We start from the raw sequence: 22,937 nt of genomic DNA, 5'->3' as shown, positions 1-22,937 counted from the left end.
CCACTTGTCAGCTGTGTGACTGTGGGCAATTCACAACTTCTCTGTGCCTCAGTTAGCTCATCTGTAAAATGGGGATTAATTGTGAGCCTCACGTGGGACAACCTGATTACCTTGTATCTCCCCCAGCGCTTAGAACAGTGCTCTGCACATAGTAAGCGCTTAACAAATACCAACATTATTATTATTATTATTATTATTTAACTTCTTTGGGCCTCAGTTTCCTCATTTTTAAAAAGGGGATTCAATCCATACTTGTTCTCCCTTCCCCTTAGACTGTGAGTTCATGGTGGACAGGGACAATCACTGTTTACTGTGATATTGTACTTTCCCAAGTGCTTAGTACAGTGCTCTGCACGCAGTAGCGCTCAATAAATACAATTGAATGAATGCCTGAATGAATGAATGTGTTAAGCCTGCTTAGCTTGTATCTGCCCTAGCTTTTAGTACTTGTCTGGCACAGAGTCAGACTTAACAAATACTATTATTATTATTATTTATTTTTATCATCATCATCATCACCATTAGCAGCAATCTCATGTCCGCCCTGTCCGCCACCTTCCTGGTTCTGCAACTTCTACCCTGCCCTCTCTGTTCCTGGGGAAACCACCGGGCAGCTTTGGGGGTGATGGGACTGGGATCCCCAATAAACAGACCCATTCTCCAGTTTCCCCAGGTTCTGGCTGTGGGGGTGAATCTCTTGTCTCCCCCACAGCCCTCCGGCCTCACTTAGACGGTGAGCCTCTTATCTCATCGTATTTGCCCCAGTGCTTCGCACAGTGCTGGGCACATAATAAGCCCTTGACGAAGCCCTTCTCTTATTAAGAGAGGCAGCATGGCCTAGTGGATAGAGAAGCATGGCATAGTAAAAAAAAAAAGGTGGTATTGGTTAAGCACTTACTATGTGCAAAGCACTGTTCTAAGCGCTGGGGGATACAAGGTGATCAGGTTGCCCCACGTGGGGCTCTCGGTTTTAATCCCCATTTTCCAGATGAGGTAACTGAGGCCCAGAGAAGTGAAGTGACTTGCCCAAAGTCACACAGCTGGCAAGCGGTGGAGTCGGGATTAGAACCTACCACCTCTGACTCCCAAGCCCGGGCTCTTTCCACTGAGCCACGCTGCTTCTCTCACCACGGGCCTGGGAGTCAGAAGGTCACGGGTTCTAATCCCGGCTCCGCCACTTGTCTGCTCTGTGACCTTGGGCAAGTCACTTTAGTTCTCTGGGCCTCAGTTACCTCCTCTGTAAAGTGGGGATTGAAACTGGGACGATTCCCCCCCCCCGGGACAGGGACTGTGTCCAACGCAGTTTGCTTGTATCTACTCCAGCGCTTAGTACAGTGCCTGGCACATAGTAAGCTCTTACAAATATCATAATGATGATTATTATTAAAAGGCCCCACACTCAACCCTTCCCTGTCTCGTGGGCCATCAGCCTCCAGAGGCCATGAGGAAATCTAACCATCCCACCTCCTCCTCCCCCTCGTCCTCCTGCCTGCCATGAGCCAATCGCCCCTCTTCCTTCCCCTTTCCTCGCACCCTCGTCCAGCCCCCAACCACAGTCACGAGACCTGGGGGAGGCCACGGTGACACTGAGGTGCGGACCGGGCACGGCCCCAGCCATGAGACCCAGGGGAAACGGGGTCACTGAGGAGGAGAGCATGCCATAGTGGATAGAGCACGGGCCTGGGAGTCAGAAGGTAATGGATTCTAATCCCGGCTCCGCCACTTGTTTGTTCTGTGACCTTGGGAAAGTCGCTTTTCTTCTGTGTCCCTCAGTTACCTCATCTGTAAAATGGGGATGGAGACTGTGAGCCCCACATGGGACATGGACTGTGTCCAACCCAATCTGCTTGTATCCACCCCAGCGCTTAGTATGGTGACTGGAACGTAGCAAGCACTTAACAAATACCATTATTATTATTATGATGATCTAGTCACGAGACCCGGGGGGTCACGAGGTCCTAAGGTGGGGATCCAGCAGGGCCAGGCTGCCGGAAGGATAGACTGTCGGCTGACCCCGGCCAGATTCCAAGGGGGCAGCCAGTGCGGCGTCCAGGACCTGGGACATCCGGACCCACCCCGCACCTCCGGCTCCACCCCAAGCTTGGTGGGGGCATGAGGGGGGTCCTTGGGCAAGCAGTGTGGCCTAGTGGATAGGGCACAGGCCTGGGAGCCACAGTAGGACCTGGGTTCTAATCCCAGCTCCGCCACTCGTCTGCTGTGTGACCTTGGACAAGCCACTTCACTTCTCTGGGCCTCAGTTACCTCATCAAAAAAATGGGGATTAAGACTGTGAGCCCCATGTGGGACATGGGAGAAGCAGTGTGGCTCAGTGGAAAGAGCCCGGGCTTGGGAGTCCGAGGTCACGGGTTCGAATCCGACTCTGCCACTTGTCAGCTGTGTGACTGTGGGCAAGTCACTTAACTTCTCTGTGCCTCTGTTACCTCATCCGTAAAATGGGGACTAACCGTGAGCCTCACGTGGGACAACCTGATTACCCTGTACCTACCCCACCGCTTAGAGCAGTGCTCTGTACATAGTAAGCGCTTAACAAATACCAACATTATTATTATTATTATTATTAATTATCTTGTATCTACCCTAATGCTTAGTTCAATGCCTGGCACAGAGAAAGCACTTAACAAATATCATAAAAACAAAACTAAACAAAAAGCGCTTAGAACAGTGGTTGGACCATAGTAAGCACTTAACAAATACCATTATTATTATTAATATTATTACTATTTAAAAGCTCTCCCACCCTGTGCCTCAGTTTACCCCATGATTTAGGGGATTCGCGTCGACGCAGTTCAGATTCCAAGGGGAGCAGGCGCCCCCTAGTGGAGAGAGATGGGGCCTGGGAGTCAGGAGACCCGAGTTCTAAATCCGGTTCTGCCACTGCCCTGCTGATTTTGGTTTTCTTTTGTCTATGGTATTCATTCTTGAACCCTATTTATTGAGCTCTTACTATGTGCAGAGCACTGTGCTAAGCGCTTGAAAAGTGCAATTCAGCAATAGAGACAATCCCTGCCTACACCGGGCTTACAGTCTAGAAGCGGGGAGACAGTCATCGAAACAAGTAGAGAGGCATCAATATAAATAGAATTGTAGATATCTATACATAATAATTATTATTATAGTATTTGTTAAGTGCTTACTATGTGCTAAGCACTGTCTAAGCACTGGGGTAGATACAAGATCATCAGGCCCAGTGGGGTTCACAGTCTTCATCCCCATTTTACAGATAATAATGATGGCATTTGTTAAGCGCTTACTATGGGCAAAGCACTGTTCTAAGCGCTGGAGGGGGGGCGGATACAAGGTGATCAGGTTGTCCCAAGTGGGGCTCACAGTCTTCATCTCCATTTTACAGATGAGGTTACTGAGGCACAGAGAGGGTCAGTGGACTTGCCCATGGTCACCCAGCAGATGAGTGGCAGAGTAGGGATTAGAACCCATATCTTCTGACTCCCAAGCCTGAGCTCTTGCCACTAGGTCATACTGCTTCTCTCAAAACAAGTAAACAGGCATCAATATGCATAAATAGAATTGTAGATATATACACATCAAAACAAGTAAACAGGCATCAATATAAATAAATAGAATTATAGATATGAACATACACAACTGCTGTGGGGCAGGGAGGGGGTTAGAGCAAAGAGAGAGAATCAAGGTGACATGGTGGGATGGGGAGCGGAGGAAAAGCGGGGCTTAGTCTGGGAAGGCCTCTTGGAGGAGGTGAGCCTTCAGTAGGACTTTGAAGGGGGGAAGAGTGATCATTTGGTATTTGTTAAGCATTTACTAATAATAATAATAATAATGTTGGTATTTGTTAAGCGCTTACTATGTGCAGAGCACTGTTCTAAGCGCTGGGGTAGACAGGGGAGTCAGGTTGTCCCACGTGGGGCTCACAGTCTTCATCCTCATTTTACAGATGAGGGAACTGAGGCACAGAGAAGTGAAGTGACTTGCCCACAGTCACACAGCTGACAAGTGGCAGAGCTGGGATTCGAACCCATGACCTCTGACTCCAAAGCCCGTGCTCTTTCCACTGAGCCACGCTGCTTCTCATACTATGTGCCAGGCACTGTATTAAGATCTGGGGTAGATACAAGACAATCGGGTTGTATGCAGTCCATGTCCTACATGGGGCTCGCAGTCTTAATCCCCATTTTACAGATGAGGGAACTGAGGCCCAGAGAAGTGAAGAGACTTGCTCAAGGTCACACAGCAGACAAGTGGTGGAGTCCGGATTAGAACCCATGACCTTCTGACTCCCAGGTCTGTGGTCTAGCCACTATGGCCATGCTCACTTACTATGAGTCAAGCACTGTACTATGCACTAAGGTAGACTTTTAAGCATTCACTATTGCAAGCACTGTCTAAACGTTGGGGGAAATACAAGATAATCAGGTTGTTTTACGTGGGGCTCACAATCTTAATCCCCATTTTACAGATGAGGGAACTGAGGCACAGAGAAGTGAAGTGACTTGCCCCTGGTCACAGAGCAGACAAGTGGCAGAGGCTGGAGGAGAACCCCTGACTTCTGACTCCCCAGCCCGGGCTCTTTCCGCTAAGCCACGCTGCTTCACATGTCCACATCTGTAATTTATTTATTTATATGAATGTCTGTCTCCCCCTCTAGACTGTAATAATAATTATGGTATTTGTTAAGGGCTCACTATGTGCCAAGCCCTGTTTTAAGCGCTTTGTGCTCAGGGAATGTGTCTGTTCATTGTCCTATTGGACTCTCCGGAGTGCTCTGCACACAGTAAGCACTCAGTAAATTCTACTGAACGAATGAAGGAATGGATGAAAGTTTATTGAATGCTTAATGGGTGCAGGGCACGGCATTATGCACTTGGGAGAGGATAATATAACAGAGTTGACAGAAACGTTCCCTGCCCACAGTGAGCGTATAGTTTAGAGACCTGCCGCCTCCCCAACATCCCCACACCTCAGGGCGTGTGGATGATGAGATACTCTTCCTCTCCCTCCCTGTGGATTCCCCCACTCTTGTCCCCCACAAGGCTGTGGAGATTTATTGAGTTGTTCTCACCTCCAGGGAGCTGGGCAGAAATTTCTCCCACGAGGGGTTTGGATCCTGGGCTCGGGATGGGAGGAGAGGGAGATGCTAACCAGCTCCTTGGAGTGGGGTCTATAACATCCCCCCCAACTTTGCAGGCCCCTCGCCCCAGACCTCCCCCTTCTCAGCCGAAATTCTTGTAGCAGAGTGGTTGACAGCTGGCCGGTCCCACATTGGCACAGAGACTGGCCCCTCTGCCATCTGCTTCTTCCGGAGAACGGGCGGAGAGCCAGGCCAAAACGGCAGGGCCAAACACAAAGTCAGAGCGCCCCGGAGACAAGAGTCAGAGAGCATCAGACACCAAAGTCAGAGAGGCTCAGAGACTCAAGTCAAAGCACCCCAGAGACAAAATCAGAGCGCCTCAAAGACAGAAGTCAGAGAGCTTCCGAGACCAAAGTCAGAGAGTGTCAGAGACCAGTCAGAGAGCCTGAGAAACCAAAGTCAGAGAGCCTCAGAGATAAACATCAGAGAGCCTCAGAGACAAAAGTCAGAGAGCCTCAGCGATTCATTCATTTAATTGTATTTCTTGAGTGCTTACTGTGTGCAGAGCACCATACTAAGCTCTTGGAAAGTACAATTCAGCAATAGAGACAATCCCTGCCCACAGTGGGCTTGCAGCCTAGAAGATGAAAGTCAGAGCTTCCCAGAGACAAAAGTCAGAGCACCCCAGAGACAAAAGTCAGAAAGCCCAGAGACGAAAGTCAGATAGCCTCAGAGACGAAAGTCAGATAGCCTCAGAGACAAAAGTCAGAGATCCTCAGAAACACAAGTCAGAGAGCCTCAGAGGCACAAGTCAGAGCTCCCCAGAGACACAAGTCAGAGAGCATCACAGTTCAGTCAGAGAGAACCAGAGACAAGTCAGAGAGCGGCAGAGACAAGTTGAGCGTGATCATCGACAATGTCGGGATGGATGGCGCAGGCAGTGGCCCCTTGGATGCCCACCCAGGAAAAAGTTTCATGGAAAGGGCAACCCCAGGCCCGGCCCCACAGGACCCAAAGGGTCTGGGTGGTGGGGAAAGGGGCAGGGCAATGGGCAGACTGGCCCTAGGTGCAGCATGGCATAGTGGCTAGGGGAAGCAGCGTGGCACAGTGGAAAGAGCACGGGCTTTGGAGTCAGGGCTCATGAGTTCGAATCCCAGCTCTGCCACTTGTCAGCTGTGTGACTGTGGGCAAGTCACTTAACTTCTCTGTGCCTCACTTCCCTCATCTGTAAAATGGGGATTAAGACTGTGAACCCCACGTGGGACAACCTGATTCCCCTGTGTCTACCCCAGTGCTTAGAACAGTGCTCTGCACATAGTAAGCGCTTAACAAATACCAACATTATTATTATTATTAGACCCCAGGGCTAGGAGACAGGAGATCATGGGTTCTAATCTCTGTAGAACCCACATAGTTCACATAGTAAGTGGCTCAATAAATATTAGTGAATGAATGAATCTCAGCTCTGCCACTCGTCTGCTGGGTGACCTTAGTCAAGTCACTTCATTTCTCTGTACTTCAGTGACCTTACCTGGAAAATGGGGATTAAGACTGTGAGCTCCCTGTGGGGCAGGGACTGTGTCCAACCTTCATTCAATTGTATTTATTGAGTCCTTATTGTGTGCAGAGCACTGGACTAAGCACTTGGGAGAGAACAAAATAATAAACTGCCCATGACGAACTTACAGTATAGAGGGGGAGATAGACATTAATAGAAGTAAATAAATGACAAATATGGACATGTGTGGTGGGACTGGAAAGTGGGATGAATAAAGGGAGCAAGTCAGGGTGATAGAGGGAGTGGGAGAAGAGGCAAAGAGGCCTTCAGTAAGGCTTTGAAGGCAGGGAGAGTATTTGTCTGTCGGATTTAAGGAGGAAGGGCCTTCCGGGAGAGAGGCAGAATGTAGGGGAGAGTTTGCTGGTGAGATATACTAAATCAAGGCTCAATGAGAAGGTTGGCATTGGAGGAGTGAAGTGTGCGGGCTGGGAGAGTAGGAGAGCAGTGAGGCAAGGTAAGAGGGGGCAAGGGGATTGAGCGTTTTGAAGCCAATGGTCAAGAGTTTTGGTCTGATGTGGAGGTAGACAGGTAACCACTAGATTTCTTGGGGAGTGGAGAAACATGGATTGAATGTTATTGTAGAAAAATGATTCGGGCAGCAGAGTGAAATATGGACCAGAGTGGGGAGAGACAGGAGGCTGGAAGGTCAGCAGGAAGGTTGATTCAGTAATCAAGGCACTTGCTATGTGCCAGGCACTGGGGTAAATACAAGCTAATCAGGTTGGACACAGTCCCTGTTCTACATAATAATAATATTGCTCTACACACAGTGAGTGCTCAACACAGGGGAATCGTGGCTCAGTGGAAAGAGCACGGGCTTTGGAGTCAGAGGTCATGGGTTCGAATCCCCGATCGGCCACTTGTCAGCTGTGTGACTTTGGGCAAGTCACTTAACTTCTCTGTGCCTCAGTGACCTCATCTGTAAAATGGGGATGAAGACTGTGAGCCCCACGTGGGTCAACCTGATTCCCCTGTGTCTACCCCAGCGCTTAGAACAGTGCTCGGCACATAGTAAGCACTTAACAAATACCAACATTATTATTATTAATAAATATCACTGACGATGATAATGATGAAAATGGGTTCCAATTCTCCTCCAAGAAGCCTTCCCTGACTGAGCCCTCCTTTCTTCTTCTCCCACTCTCTTATGCATCACCCTGACTTGCTCCCTTTATTCATTCTCCCTCCCAGCCCCACAGCACTTAAGTATACATCGGCAAGTTATTTATTTCTATTAATGTCTGTCCCCTCTAGACTGCAAGTTCGTTGTGGGCAGGGAATGTATCTATTGTTCTATCATACTCTCCCAAGTGCTTAGTACAGTAAGTTCTGCACACAGTATGTGCTCAATAAATACAATTGAATTAATTGAATACGAGAAGCAGCAAGAAGTAGTAGATAGAGCCCGGGCTGGGGAGTCATGAGGTTATGGGTTCTAATTCCACCTCTGCCACTTGTCTGCTCAGTGGCCTTGGGCAAGTCACTTCATTCATTCATTCATTCATTCAATTATATTTATTGAGAGCTTACTGTGTGCAGAGCACTGTACAAATGCTTGGGAAGTACAAGTCATCAACAAAGAGAGAAAATCCCTGCCCACAACAGGCTCACAATCTAGAAGGAGGGAGACAGACATCAAAACAAGTAGACAGGCATCAATAGCATAAATATAAATAAATAGAATTATAGATATGTACATATTTACAGAAGTGCTGTGGGCGGGGGTGTTGAGCAAAGTGAGCGAGACAGAGCGAAAGGGGGGATGGGGAGCTGAGGAAAAAGGGGGGCTTAGTCTGGGAACAGTAATAATAATATGGTATTTGTCAAGGGCTTACTATGTGCCAGGCACTGTTCTAAGCGCTGGGGTGGATACAAGGTAATCAGGTTGTCCCACGTAGGGCTCACAATTTTAATCCCCATTTTATAGATGAGGCACAGGGAAGTAAAGTGACTTGCCTAAAGTCACACAGCTGACAAGTGGCGGAGCCTGGATTAGAACCCATGACCTCTGACTTAAGGCCTTCTGGAGGAGGTGAGCCTTCAATAGGCTTTGAAGTGGCAGAAGTGGGATTGTTCTCTTCTCTGTGCCTCAATTATCTCATCTGTAAAATGGGGACTGAGGCCGCGAGCCCCAAGGGGGACAGGGACCGTGTCCGAACCGATTTGCATGTAACCACCCCAACGCTTAATGCAGCGCCTGGCATAGAGTAAGCGCTTTATAAATACTATTATTATTATTTTGATTGAAAATTTGACTCGCGCTGAGGACAGTGAGCCCGGGTGCAGTTCCCAGATCCGGCCAGGAGGTGGCAGGCGGCGGCCATGACGGGTCCCCGGCGGGGCTTGGACGTCATTATAGTAAGGAGGTATTTGCAAAGCGCTTACTATGTGCCAGACACTGTACTAAGCGCTGGGGTGGAGAAGCAGCGTGGCTCCGTGGAAAGAGCCCGGGCTTGGGAGTCAGAGGTCATGGGTTCTATTCCCGGCTCTGCCGCTTGTCAGCTGTGTGACTGTGGGCAAGTCACTTCACTTCTCTGTGCCTCAGTGACCTCATCTGCAAAATGGGGATGAAGACTGTGAGCCTCACGTGGGGCAACCTGATGACTCTGTATCTCCCCCAGCGCTTAGAACAGTGCTCTGCACATAGTAAGCGCTTAACAAATACCAACGTTATTATTATTCCAAGTGCTAGGGTAGATTACAAGCTTATCAGGTTGGACATAGTCCTTGTCCCGCATGGGGCTCACAGTTCCCATTTTCAGCTGAGGGAACTGAGGCCCAGGGAAATGAAGTGTCTTGCCCGAGGCCATAGAGCAGACAACCTGGATTAGAACCCATGACCTTCTCTCAGGCCAGGCTCTATCCACTATGCACACTGCTTCTCCTATCTGTGTATGTGTACATATCTGTATACATACAGATATACATATATAGACACACAGATATAGATAGATAGATAGATAGATAGATAGATAGATAGATAGATAGATAGATAGATAGATATACACAGATATATACATATACTGCTTCTCATCGTGAAGTTGGAGTAAGGGGAGGACAGGCTGTCCCGGGTACTGGTTTCTTCCATCTCCATTGCTCAGAAATCTGAGTGACAGCCGCACCCCTCCTCATCCGCAGAGACCAAGACCCACCCCCTCCACCCGCTGCACCCCACCCAACCCCACCCCCACCCTCCCGGAATGGCTCTGACCCGCTCCAGCCCCCCGGCCCCTGGTCCCGGGCCACCCACGAGGCCGTCATCTTGGCCACGCGTCCCCATTGGCTTGGGCCTATCCATGCCCATATGGGGCAAGGGCCCCTGCCCCCATCCCCATTTATACCTGCCCCCCCAGGCCGGTTGGCAGGACTTGTGGTCCGTCCGGCCCGTAACAGTCACACCTGTTCTGTCTCGACACCAGGTGAGTGCGTGGGGAGAGGGTGGGAGTGTCTGTGGAGCCCGGCTTCCCTGCCATGGTGGTCTCCAGGTCCTGGCTGTGTTGGCGATAGGGCCGGGAGCTGACTGTCCCCCACCCCTCTGTGTTCTGGGAAGGGTCTCTACCTGCAGAGTTCTCCGCTGACCATTCCCCTGGGTCCTTCCCTGATAGAATCAGAATGGGCTCTCCAAGAGTTTAGGGTGCTGGACCCTCTCTGATCTGGCCTTGCCCCATCCACTCCCCCGGACCGCGGACGTCCACCTTTGACCCCGGACCCCTCGAGCAGGATCGGACAGAGGGAGACGGGGTGATGCCGGAAGACCCTTGTGGGACGGGGACTCTGTCAGACCTGAAGATCTTCTATTTGGCACCCAGCTGGCACTTCACAAGTACCATAGAGAAGCAGCATGGCATAGTGGATAGAGCACAGGCCTGGGGGTCAGAAGGTCATGGGTTCTAATCCTGGCTCCACCACTTGTCTGCTGTGTGACCTTGGGCAAGTCACTTCACTTCTCTGGGCCTCAGTTACCTCACCTGGAAAATGGGGATCGAGACTGTGAGCCGCATGTGAGACAGGGACTGTGTCCAACCCGATTTGCTTGTATCCACCCCAGTGCTCAGTACAGGGCTTGACACATGGTCAACGCTTAACAAATACCACCATTATTAGTATTATTACCACGGATATGAAGGAGAAGGAGGAGTAAGAAGAGGAGGAGGAGGAGAGGAAGAGGAGAAGGAGGAGGATGAACTGGAGAAGGAGGAGGAGGAGGAGTTGGGCGGAGGGAAGCAGGGCATAAATGGAGGGGCTATTAATAGGGGGTGGGGGGGCTGCCTCGGCGGTCTCTGAAGCCACCTGTGCCATCTGGTCTGTCCTTGTGTCTCCATCTCAGTGGCCCCGGGGGGGGGGGGGGGTGGCAGGAGGGGGTGGATAAGGAGACAGCTGGAACTCCTTGCAGGCTGGACTGACCATTTTTAGAAGCAGGCCTCTCTCCCCAGCTATGCCACGCGTCCCTGGCACGTCCCTGGATTGGGTTTCTCCTTGGAGACGGGCCCGGATACCCCGGGATGGGCCCCCCAACTCCATAAACGACCGCCCACCCAGGATACAACCTCCACAGACCCCCGAAGACCCCAGCCTCCCGCCCTTCCCGGCTCTCACCTGGTCTATTCTCTACCTACAGGTTCTACGCCCGAGACACCAAGATGGGAGAGTAAGTGTCTCTTTCTTTTAAGGTCCTTCCTCCTCCTTTTGTACCCCCTTGCCCAGATCCCTCGCCAGTCCTAACCTGTCTCCTCTTTTCTTTCCCTCTATCCCCCTGCCTCGTGCCTCGCCACCGCTGAGCAGTGAAGAGGTTAGTACCTGGGGATGGTGGGGAAGACCACCTGAGGGGTGGGGGTGGGGGGATAGGTCAGGTATCGGCCTGAAGTCCCCACACCCCCTGTGGGAGGGGAGGGGGATGGAAAGTGGATGCAAGTTTGAGAGGATCAGAGAGGGACAGATGGGGGGAAACAGAGGCAGGGAGAGAAAGCATGAGATGTGAAACAGATAGGGAGAGAATTGGGAAAGGGGGGAGAGAAAGAGGAAACGAAGAGAGAGGGGCAGATGGAGAGAGACAGAGGGAGACAGAAACAGAGAGAGGAGCAGGTGGAGAGAGACAAAGGGGGGCAGATGGAGAGAGCAGAAGGACACAGAGACAGAGAGGGGGCAGGAGGAGAGAGAGGGGGCAGATGGCGAGAGAAGGGGGGGGGGGAGATGGAGAAATACAGAGGGAGACAGAGTCAGAGAGGGGGCAGATGGGGAGAGGCAAAGGGGAGGTGGTGGAGAGAGGCAGAGAGAGGGGCAGATGGAGAGAGAGAGAGGGAGAGAAAGAGGGGGGCAGGTGGAGAGAGACAGAGGAAGAGAGGGGACACATGGAGAGAGACAGAGAGAGGGGACAGGTGGAAAGAGACGGGGTGGGGGCAGATGGAAAGAGACAGAAATAGAGGAAGACAGAGACACAGAGACACAAACAAGAGACCGGCTGCACAGCTGATTAGGGCCACGGAGATGGGGGGGAGAGACAGGAATCCACCCCTGGCGACCCCCACCCCATCCCTCTCCTCTAGGGTCTGCTCGGTGCCCTGGCGAGAGTTGGAGCTCCTTGGGGGTGCCCCTGGCCCCCACCAGCCTCCGGCCCCTGCCTCCCTCCCATCCTCCCTCCGTCTGCCTCGATGTCCCCATCTGTCCATCCCTCCCCCCAGCCCCCGGCTTCTCCGGTCAGGTGGGGCTTCCGTCTTGGCTACCCCCCACCCCCGATTGGCAACCCAGCTCTGGTCCTCCCCGGCCTCCTCCCCCATCTCCCCGCAGGAGATTTTGAGGAAGTGGGCGCCGGGCAGTGTGGACCAGAGGGAGCGGGGGCTGGGGACACTTTCACAAACAGGGACACACTTCTGCTTTTCGTCACCCCCCGCCCCTAACTCCGCAATCTCTGCCGCGCTGACCAGGGCCTGGACAAGGCCTCCTCCCCTCCCTTCCCCCGTCCCATCCAGGCCTAGGCCTCTCCCTTTCGGGCGCAGTGGTTAGAGCCCGGGCCTGGGATTCAGAAGGACCTGGCTTCTCATCCCGGCTCCGACATTCGTCTGCTGTGTGACCTTGGCCAAGTCACGTCACTCCTCTGGGCTTCAGTTCCCTCATCTGGAAAATGGAGATGGAGACTGTGAGCCCCACGTGGGACAGGGACTGCGTCCAACCCGATTTGCTTGTATCCAACCAGAGCTTAGTACAGTGCGTGACACATAGTAAACGCTTAGCAAATATTCTTATTCCCAGCGCTTGGTACAGTGCCTGACACAGAGTAAGTGCTTAGAAAATATTATTATTATTTCCAGCGCTTAGTGCAATGGCTGGCACAGAGTAAGTTCTTAGCAAATATTAGTAGTAATAGTATTCCTAGTGCTTAGTACAGTGCCTGACGCATCGTAAATCCTTAGCAAATATTATTATTCCCAGCGCTTAGTGCAGTGCCCGATACAGTAAGCGCTTAGCAAATATTTTTATTATTCCCAGCGCTTAGTAAAGTGCCTCGCACATAGTAAGAGTTTAACAAATACCATTATTATTGTTATTATCCCCCTCTCCCCGCCGGCATCTCTCAGCCCCACTTCTGCCTCTTGGATTTGCCCTCTCGCTCCCTTCATTGTGGGGGCTGGGAAGGACTGGGCGGGGGCGGGGAGTCTCAGGGCGGAGGAGGGGGTCGGGGGCCTCTGGGGCCGGGGCTGAGCCCCCCTCTAATCCAGCCCCCTTCCTTTCTCCCCCTCCCAGAAACGGAACAGGGCCGCGACGGCCCGGAGGCAGCACCTGAAGGTAAGTCCGGGCAGCGGGGAGCCCCTGCCCATCCCCTGCGCATCCCGTGCCCATCCAATGCCCAACCCATGCGCCTCCCCCGCCCATCCCCTGCCCATCTCTACCGGCTGGGGCTGCTCCTGCGAGACCCCGGGGACGCCCCCCCCAAGCCAGGGCCAGGCCGGCCCCTTCCCGGGCCTCGCCCCCCGGCCCGCCCCGGTCCACCTACCGGGACTCCGCCCCTATGGGCCTCACCCACCGACTGCCTGGTCACGGCCCCAGCCCACGCCCCGTTCCCCCTGCCCGACCCCGACCCTCCAGGCCCTGCCCAGTCCCTCCCGTCCATCCCTCCCCCAGACCACCCCCAGCTTCACCTGTCCGGTCCCTCCACTCCAGGGCCCGCCCCGTCCCACCTTGTCCATCCCTCTCCTCCATGCTTCTCCCCTCCAGACCCTGCCCGGTCCCCCCCGTCCATCCCTCCCCCCCAGGCCCCGCCCCGTCCCACCTGTCCATCCCTCCCCTCCAGGCCCGGCTCCACCCGTCCATCCCTCCCCTCCAGGCCCCGCCCAGCCTCACCTGTCCGCCCCCCGCAACCCCCGGCCCGGGCCGGCCTACTGCATGTCCCCTCTCTCCCTCCCGCTCCCCCCGCAGAGCGTGATGCTCCAGATCGCGGCCACGGAGCTGGAGAAGGAGGAGGCCCGAAAGGAATCGGAGAGGGAGGGGTACCTCTCGGAGCACTGCCCCCCGCTGCACATCCCGGGGTCCATGCAGGAAGTGCAGGTAACCCCCCTACCCCACCCCCAATCCCGCCCCGAGATGGGACGTCCACTACGGTGCTCCACACACCCTAGGCACCCAGGTCATCCTTCTGCACTCAGCAGGGGACCAGTACTGCTCTCTGCCCATACTAGGTGCCTGGTACAGAATTCTCTACCTACCGCAGGCATCCAGTACAGTGCTCTGCACACAATAGGTGCCAGCGTGGCTTAGTGGAAAGAGCACGGGCTTGGGAGTCAGAGGTCGTGGGCTCTCATCCCTGCTCCACCACTTATCAGCGGTGTGACTGTGGGCAAGTCATTTCACTTCTCTGTGCCTCAATTACCTCATCTGTAAAAAAAAAAATGGGGACTAAGACTGTGAGCCCCATGTGGGACAAGCTGATTACCTTGTATCTACCCCAGTGCTTAGGACAGTGCTTGGCACATAGTAAGGGCTTACCAGATACCATCATCATCAATACAGATTTTTACTAGATGCCCAATACAGCGCTCTCTACACTGCAGGTGCCCAGTGTGGCACTCTACACACAGTACGCACCCAGTAAAGTTGTTCTGCGCACGGTACAGTGCTCTGTACATAGCCCAGCGCTCTGCACACCAGAGTTGCCTTTTAAAAATCTTCCCTCCTAATCAATCAATGGTATTTAATAAGCACCCATCACTTGTCAGCTTTATGACTTTGGGCAAATCACTTAACCTCTTTGTGCCTCAATTACCTCATCTGTAAAATGGGGATTAAGACTGTGAGCCTTATGTGGGACAACCTGATTACCTTTTATCTACCCCAGCGTTTAGAACAGTGCTTTGCACATAGTAAGTGCTTAACAAATACCATTCTCATTATTATTATTATTACTGTGCAAAGCATGTGAATAGATCCACAGATAGGTGGGCAGGCAGACAAATAATAGACAAGAAGCAGTGTGGTTTAGTGGCTAGAGCACGGGTCTGGGAGTTATTAGACCAGGGTTCTAATCCCAGCTCCACCAAATGTCTGCTATGTGACCTTGGGTAAGTCACTTTGCTTCTCTGGGCCCCAGTTCCTTCATCTGTAAAATGGGGATTAAAACTGTGAGCCCCATCTGGGATATTAGGGACACTTGGGGCTCACATGGGGGCCCCTCTAGACTGTAAACTCCCTGTAGGCAGGGAATGTGTCCGTTTACTGTCCCAAGTGCTTAATATAGTGCTCTGCACAAAGTAAGTGCTCAGTAAAAACGATTGAGTGAATGGACGTGGACTATGACCAATCTGATTATCTTGTATCCAGCATTTAGAACAGTGCCTGACACATAATAAGCTTCTAGCAAATATCATTTACAAAAAATTAGGAGTTTACAGTCTAGAGGGGATGACTAGGGAGTGGAGCTGGGAGAGAGTTCTAGGCCAATCTACACTAATAATAATAATAATGATGATGGTATTGGTTAAGCGCTCACTCTGTGCCATTAACTGCACTAAGCACTTAGATACAAGCAAATCAATCTGGACACAGTCCCTGTCCCAGATGGGACCTGACAGTCTCAATCCCCATTTCACAGATGAAGTTACAGGCCCAGAGAAGTGAAGTGACTTGCCCAAGGTCACACAGCAGACAAGTGGCAGATCTGGAATAAGAACTCATGGCCTTCTGACTCCCAGGCCTGTGCTTATCCACTACGCCACGCTGTTTCTCATGAGCCTAGTGGCTTAGCTGACACTAGTGATTTACCCAGTTAATTCCCCATAAAAAATAAAAATAATAATCTTATTTACTGCGCACTTACTGTGGGCAAAGCACTGTATTAAGCACTTGGGAGGGAATATCCGGAAGTGTAGATAAGGGGCCTACCATACACCCAGTGATGTCCCAGGAGGAGTTCCAGCCCGGGGACTTGAACCTTCCCGGGAGGGAGGGGACGGTGCTGAGGGTGGCGGAGGGGGGAGTGTCCCCCGATTCCTGCCCCATGACTCCCATCCGCCCCCCCCAGGATCTCTGCAAGCAACTCCACTCCAAGATCGACGCGGCTGAGGAGGAGAAATACGACATGGAGATGAGAGTCCAGAAGACCACCAAGGAGGTACCCCCCGGAACACCCCCCCACACGTCCCACTCTGCCCCCAGAACTCCCCTTCCTGGGCCATCCCCCCGGCCCCCATGCAGCTCCGCCTCCATTGGAGAGAGGAGATGCCCACGTCTCTCCTATCTCCCAAGATCCCCCCATCCTTCTGCCAGCCCCCTTCCTCCCAACCTATCTGCCCACCTGTCTCTCAGTTGGCTATCCATCTGTTGTCTGTCCGCCTGTCTGCCCACCTCTTGTCTGTCTGTCTTTCTATCCACCTGTTGTCTGTCCACCAGTTCACCTGTTTATCCACCTGCTGTCAGCTCACTTGTCCATATCTCTGTTGTCTGTCTGCCAGTCTATCCCCCCTTGGCCTGTCTACCTGTCTATCCACCTGCTGTCTGCCTTTCTGCCTGTTTATCCACCTTTCTTCCTGTCTATCCACCTGTTGTCTGTCCACCTGTCCACCTGTCTGTCCACCTGTTGGTCTGCTTGTGTTTGGTTGTTTGCCTGTCTGTCTGCCTGCCTGTCTAGCAAGCTGTCAGGCTGTCCAGACCTTCTCTCCCCTGGTTCTCCACTCCCCTGGAGAGACCACCCCCTGGGCTCCCCCTTTCCTGGGCTGCCGGGATCCTGCCTCCCTCCAGTCATTTATTCATTCAATCATATTTATTGATTTCTGTGTGTAGAGCACTGTACTAAGCACTTGGGAAAGTACAATAGAGCAATAGAGACAATCACTGCCCACAACGAGCTCACAGTCTTGGGGAGGGAGGGGGGGAATGGACATTTATTTATTTTTTATCAATGTCTGTCTCCCCCCTAGACTGTAAGCTCGTTGCTGGCAGGGAATATGTCTGTCATATTGTTCGCTTGTACTCTCCCGATAATAATACTGAATAATTATGGTATTTGTTAAGTGCTTACTATGTGCCAAGGACTGTTTTAAGCGCTGGGGTAGATACAAGATAATAATGTTGGTATTTGTTAAGCGCTTACTATGTGCCGAGCACTGTTCTAAGCACTGGGGTAGATACAGGGTAATCAGGTTGTCCCACGTGGGGTTCACATTCTTAATCCCCATTTTACAGTTGAGGTAACTGAAGCCCAGGGAAATTAAGTGGCTTGCCCAAGGTCACACAGCAGACAAGTGGAGGAGGCATATTAGAACCCACGACTTCTTACTCCCAAGCCCATGCTCTTGCCACTGAGCCACGCTGCTTCTCTAAGCGCTTCTCCCAAGCGCTTAGTAGAGTGCTCTGCACACAGTAAGCACTCAATAAATACGATTGACTGACTCCACCCTTTCCCACCTGTACTTTTCCCCACAGTGGATAGAGCACGAGCCTGGGAATCAGAAGGTCATGGGTTCGAAATCCAGCTCTGCCACTTTACTGATGTGTGGCCTTGGGCAAGTCACTTCACACTTCTCTGGGCCTCAGTTACCTCATCTGGAAAATGGGGACTAAGACTGTGAACCTTATCTGAGACAGGGACTATATCTAACCCAATTTGCTTGTATCCACTCCACACATAGTATAGTGCCTGGCACATACTAAGTGTTTAACAAATCCCATAATTATTATTAGTGCCAACTCCCTGCCCTGAGCTCCCTTCATCCCTAACCCCCCACTCCCAGCTGATCTTCCCTCTCTCCCCTCCTCCACCGCCACCCCCAGCTGGAAGATTTGAACCAGAAGCTGTTTGACCTGAGGGGCAAGTTCAAGAGACCCCCACTGCGGCGGGTGCGGATGTCCGCTGATGCCATGCTGCGCGCGTTGCTGGGCTCCAAGCATAAGGTGTGCATGGACCTCCGAGCCAACCTCAAACAGGTCAAGAAGGAGGACACTGAGAAGGTGCGTTTGAGATGAAAAGAACAGGGGAGAGTCTGGATGGACGGTAGAGCCGGGGGGGTGTTGGATGGTCCGTGCTGGGTCACTGGGGGAGAATCAGGGAGGGAGAAGGGAGAGTCAAGGGTGAGGGATGGTCCATGCTGGGTCACTGGGGGAGAGTCAGGGAGGGAGAGGGGAGAGTCACGGGTATGGGATGGTCCACCCTGGGTCACTGGGGGAGAGTCAGGGATGGAGAAGGGAGAGTCAAGGGTGAGGGATGGTCCATGCTGGGTCACTGGGGGAGAGTCAGGGAGGGAGAGGGGAGAGTCACAGGTATGGGATGGACCACCCTTGGTCACTAGGGGAGAGTCAGGGAGGGAGAGGGGAGAGTCACGGGTATGGGATGGACCACCCTTGGTCACTGGGGGAGAAGCAGGGATGGAGAGGGGAGAGTCAGGGGTGTGGGATAGTCCATCTCTAAGCATGAGGGCAGGTGTCCAGGAGGTGAGACCTGAGCTGGGAGAGCTGTGGGATAGCGCTTAAGATCTGAATATCTATCTATGTGTGTGTGTGTGTGCGCGCGCGCATGTGTGTGTGCGTGTGCTGAAATTCGTGTGAATTTGGGTGGTCATTTGTGCTGCCCTTCGTGTGCCCGTGTGCGCTTGTGTGTGCTCACCCGCCCCCAACAGGAAAGGGACCTGCGTGATGTCGGGGACTGGCGTAAGAACATCGAGGAGAAGTCCGGCATGGAAGGCAGGAAGAAGATGTTCGAGACCGAGTCCTAAGTGCCCCCCCCCCACCCCCTCTGCAGCTTCTCCTATTTATTCCGGGGTCCTGTTCTCCCAGCCCCTCCAGGGCCCGTCGTCCATCCACGGTCGGGTATCCTGCAGGGGGGTGCCCCTCTTCCCTGCGTCCAGCTCTACCCTGCCTGTCCAGGGTTGACCCTCCCTGGCCGGAGGCTCTGCAGACCCCGGAGGTTGGAGAGTGGGAGGGGGGCGGGGAGGAAGAGGAGGAGGAGACGAACACTCCAATCTTCATCTGTCCGAGAGAACTGACCTTGCAGGGCCCCGGTCTCCTGGAGATGTTAACAGTGTAAATAAAGCTTTCAGACTCCACCGCTGTCACTGTAACTCTTCCTGGACCCAGGCGAGACTGCCCGGAGACACCCACCACGCTGATATCTACATGTTCTTATGTGGTGGTCTTCCCTGCCCTCCGGACCCCCGGGGGTTGGGGGTGAGGGGGGCACCCACCACCCTGATAGTTCTTATGAGGTGGCTGAGATGTATTTCAGAAGGGCACCTTTAAGGGGCTTTTAATTTTATGAGGAGCTGTGGGGGACTTTTAATTCTATGAGGTTTCTTTGGGGGAATTTATTTTCATGAAGAGGCTTGGGGTTTAATTAAGGCAACTTTGGGGGATTTTCCATTTTCTGGGAGGAATTTTTATTCCACGAGGCTCAACTGTCCCACCTTCTGTCCCTACTGAGATCCCACCTCCTCCAGGAGTTCAACCTTCCCAAGACATGTCGATTCAGTAGACTCCCTTAGCACTTCTGACTTTCCTCATTAGCCTTTGCACCTAGGCTTCACTTGCATCAACTTATTAATAATAACCGTGGTATTTTTTTCAGTGCTGACTGTGTACTAAGCACTGCAATCAGGTCACGCACAGTCACTGTCCCACACAAGAGTCATAGTCTAAATAAGAGGGAGAATGTGTATTGAACCCACATTTTATAGATGAGGAAACTTAGGCAAAGAGCATTTAAATGACATGGCCAATGTCACACAGGAAAGAAGTGGCAGGGCCAGGATTAATCATCATCATCATTATTATATTTGTTAAGCACTTATTCTGTGCCAAGCACTGTTCTAAGCCCTGGGGTAGATACAAGTTAGTCAAGCTGGACCCAATCCCTGTCTCACATGAGGCTCACAGTCTAAATAGGAGAGGGAACAGGTATTTAATCCCCATTTTACAGATGAGGTAACCGAAGCCTGGAGAAGTTAAGTGACTTGCCCAAGGTCACACAGCAGACATTTGGCGGAGGCGTGATTAGAATCCAGGTCCTTCTGACTCCCAGGTCCAGGATCTACCCAGTGAAGCCATGCATCCACTCTGACCACCCTCACAGCTGAGCCTCGTTCTCTCCCTGCCAAGATGCCCCTTATGAGAGAGGCGCTCCCTCTCCGCTGCCCAGGAAAAACAGTCCCATCCGCACCTCCGGATCCACTCTAACAGTTATGGTACTTAATAATTATGGTACTTGTTAAGCGCTTACTATATGCCGAGCACTGTCCTACGCACTGGGGTTGATATGACATTCACTTTGGACATAGTCCCTTGTCCCACAATGGGGCTCCCACTTTTAATCCCCACTTTACAGATGAGGTAACTGAGGCCCAGAGGAATTAAGTGACTTGCCCAAGATCATACAGCAGACATGTGGCGGAGGCGGGATTAGAACCCAAGTCCTTCTGACTCCCAGGCCCAGGCTCTAGCCAATAAAGCCAGGCCCCCTCTAACCACCCTCCCAGCTGAGCCTCGCGTTCCCGCCCTCAAGGTGCCCCTTATGGGACAGGCACCCCTTACCAGCTGCCCGGGAAACACGGTCCCAGCCGCACCCCGGAGTCCACCCAAGTGACCCGGATTTGTGGCCATGTCCCCTCTGACCACCCTTCCATCTGAACCTCATTCTCCCACCCTAAAGCTGCCCTTTTTGGAACAGGTGAACCCCCACCCCCTGCCTGCTCCCCATGGGACTCAGCTTGTCCCCCTGAGAGAACACCATCCTTCCATCCATAATAATAATGGTGCTATTTGTGAAGCGCTTACTACATGCTAAACACTGGACTAGATACACTACAATCAGATTAGACACAGTCCACATAGGGCTCACAGCCTAAGAGGGAGGGTGAGTGGGTATTTAATCCCCATTTTTGAGATGGGGAAATCGAGGCATAGGGAAGTTAAAAGACCTACCTAAGGTCCCAAAGCAGGTAAGTGGTGCAGCTAGGATTAGAACGCAGGTCCTCTTTCTTCTAGGCTTCCTGATTTACACTGAATTACTGATGTTGTTCATCTTTAAAATTCTTTGCCATTAACACCACAGCCTTGGAAGTGGCCTTGAGTTTGTCAGTCCCTTCTCATTACATAACTCCCTCCCCCTTCACATCTGACAGACTACCAGTCTCCCCACCTCAAAACCCTACTAAAATCATGTCTCCTCTAGGAAGCCTTCTATGGCTAACCTCTCATCTCCCTATGCTATTCTCCCTCCCTTCTATGTCACTCTCCCTGCTTTCAAAGCCTTATTGAAGGCCCATCTCCTCCAAGAGGCCTTCCCTGACTAAGCCCTCCTTTCCTCTTCTCCCACTCCCTTCTGCATCACCCTGACTTGCTCCCTTCATTCATTCCCCCTCTCAGCCCCACAGTAACTATGTCCATATCCGTCATTTATCGATTTCTATTACTAGCTGTTTCCCCCTCTAGACCGTAAGCTCTTTGTTGTCAGGGAATGCTTCTGTTTCTTGTGATAATGTGCTCTCCCACAGTACTCTGCACACAGTAAGGACTCAATAAATATGACTGACCTATGCACTTGAATCCAGACCCCCTAAGCACTTATAGACGGTGACAATAAATAATGAATAGTGACATTCCCTGACCACAATGAGCTCACAGCCTTGAATGGGGGAAACAGATATCATGACAAGTCTTTATCCGGCATAGAATTCATTTTATTGTCTGTTTCCCCAACTAGACTGTAAGCTCCTTGAAGGCAGGAATTGTGTCATATGCTCAGTATCAATCAATCAGTTGTATTTATTGAGTGCTTACTCTGTGCAAAGCACTGAACTTAATGGGTGGGAGAGGACAATATAACAGAGTTGGTAAACACGTTTCCCTGCCCTCAACAAGCTTACAGTCTGGAGAATAGTTTTCTGTACTCAGTAAGTAGTCAATCAGTCATGTTTACTGAGGACTTACTGGATGCAGAGCACTCTCCCAAGTGCTTAGTACAGTGCTCGACACACAGTAGCTGCTCAATTCATTCATTCATTCAGTTGTATTTATTGAGCTCTTACTGTGGGCAGAGCAGTGTTAAGTGCTTGGAAAGTACAATGCAGCAGTACGGAAAGACAATTCCTGCCCACAAAGGGCTTAAAGTCTAGAGGGCTCGTCTAATCAGTCATATTTTTTGAGATGATTATTATTATTATGGCATTTGTTAAATGCTTACTATGTTCCGGGAACTGTACTAAACTCTGGAGCACTGTTTACTGTGTGCAAAGCACTGTACTAAGTGCTTGGGAGAGTGCAATATAACAACAAAAAGACACATTCCCTCCTCATAAGGAGCTCACTCAAATGCTCCCTGCCCAAAAGAACCTTGGGGTCTAGAGGGGGAGGCAGATATTAATATAAATGAATAAGTGACGGCTATAGATGTAACGGCTGTGGGGCTGAGGGTGGGGTGAATCAAGCGGGCAAATCCAAATGTGAGGTTGACGCAGATGGGATGGGAGAAGAGGAAATGAGGGCTTAGTCGGGGAAGGCCTCTTGGAGGAGATGTGTTCTCCCTGAACCACAGAGGAAAAGCCCAGGGGGTTCTCCAAGGAGGAGTTCGTTTTATCGCTGTTTGCCAGATGAGGAAGTTGAGTTCCAGAGAAGTTTGGTGACTACAGCAGGCTGAGGCAGGACGGGTTTTATCGATCGATGGTATTTATCGAGCGCTTATTGTGTGCAGTACTAAGCATTTGGGAGAGTGCAATAACAGAGTTGGTAGACTTCCCTGCCCACAATAAGCTTACCGTCTAGAAGGGGAGATAGGCATTAATAGAAAGAAATACATGACAGATATGGACATGATAATAATAATGTTGATGGTGGTATTTGTTG

The 22,937-nt window shown here is 51.7% G+C and overlaps 1 protein-coding gene across 1 annotated transcript; it reads left to right on the top strand.

Annotated features, from left to right (window-relative positions):
• Window positions 1-11,166: 11,166 nt before the first annotated feature.
• TNNI2 (troponin I2, fast skeletal type) lies at window positions 11,167-19,147 on the top strand. The gene is made up of 7 exons (XM_029060901.2): window positions 11,167-11,271; window positions 11,406-11,412; window positions 13,362-13,403; window positions 14,034-14,162; window positions 16,132-16,221; window positions 17,880-18,056; window positions 18,722-19,147. The coding sequence occupies exons 1-7, from the start codon at window positions 11,264-11,266 to the stop codon at window positions 18,815-18,817; spliced, it is 549 nt and encodes a 182-aa protein (XP_028916734.1). The 5' UTR covers window positions 11,167-11,263; the 3' UTR covers window positions 18,818-19,147.
• The last annotated feature ends 3,790 nt before the right edge of the window (window positions 19,148-22,937 follow it).

This window comes from Ornithorhynchus anatinus, chromosome 3 (genome assembly GCF_004115215.2).
Source record: "Ornithorhynchus anatinus isolate Pmale09 chromosome 3, mOrnAna1.pri.v4, whole genome shotgun sequence".
Taxonomy (NCBI): Eukaryota; Metazoa; Chordata; class Mammalia; order Monotremata; family Ornithorhynchidae; genus Ornithorhynchus; species Ornithorhynchus anatinus.
Note: the sequence above shows the minus strand (reverse complement) of the source record. Positions and strands in the feature narration are given on the sequence as shown.

Bases quoted from the DNA above. Each gene is read 5' to 3' on its own strand.
- TNNI2 (XM_029060901.2), top strand. The intron at 16,222-17,879 runs GTACCCCCCGGA...CGCCACCCCCAG, and splicing joins TCCAGAAGACCACCAAGGAG to CTGGAAGATTTGAACCAGAA. The intron at 18,057-18,721 runs GTGCGTTTGAGA...CGCCCCCAACAG, and splicing joins AGAAGGAGGACACTGAGAAG to GAAAGGGACCTGCGTGATGT.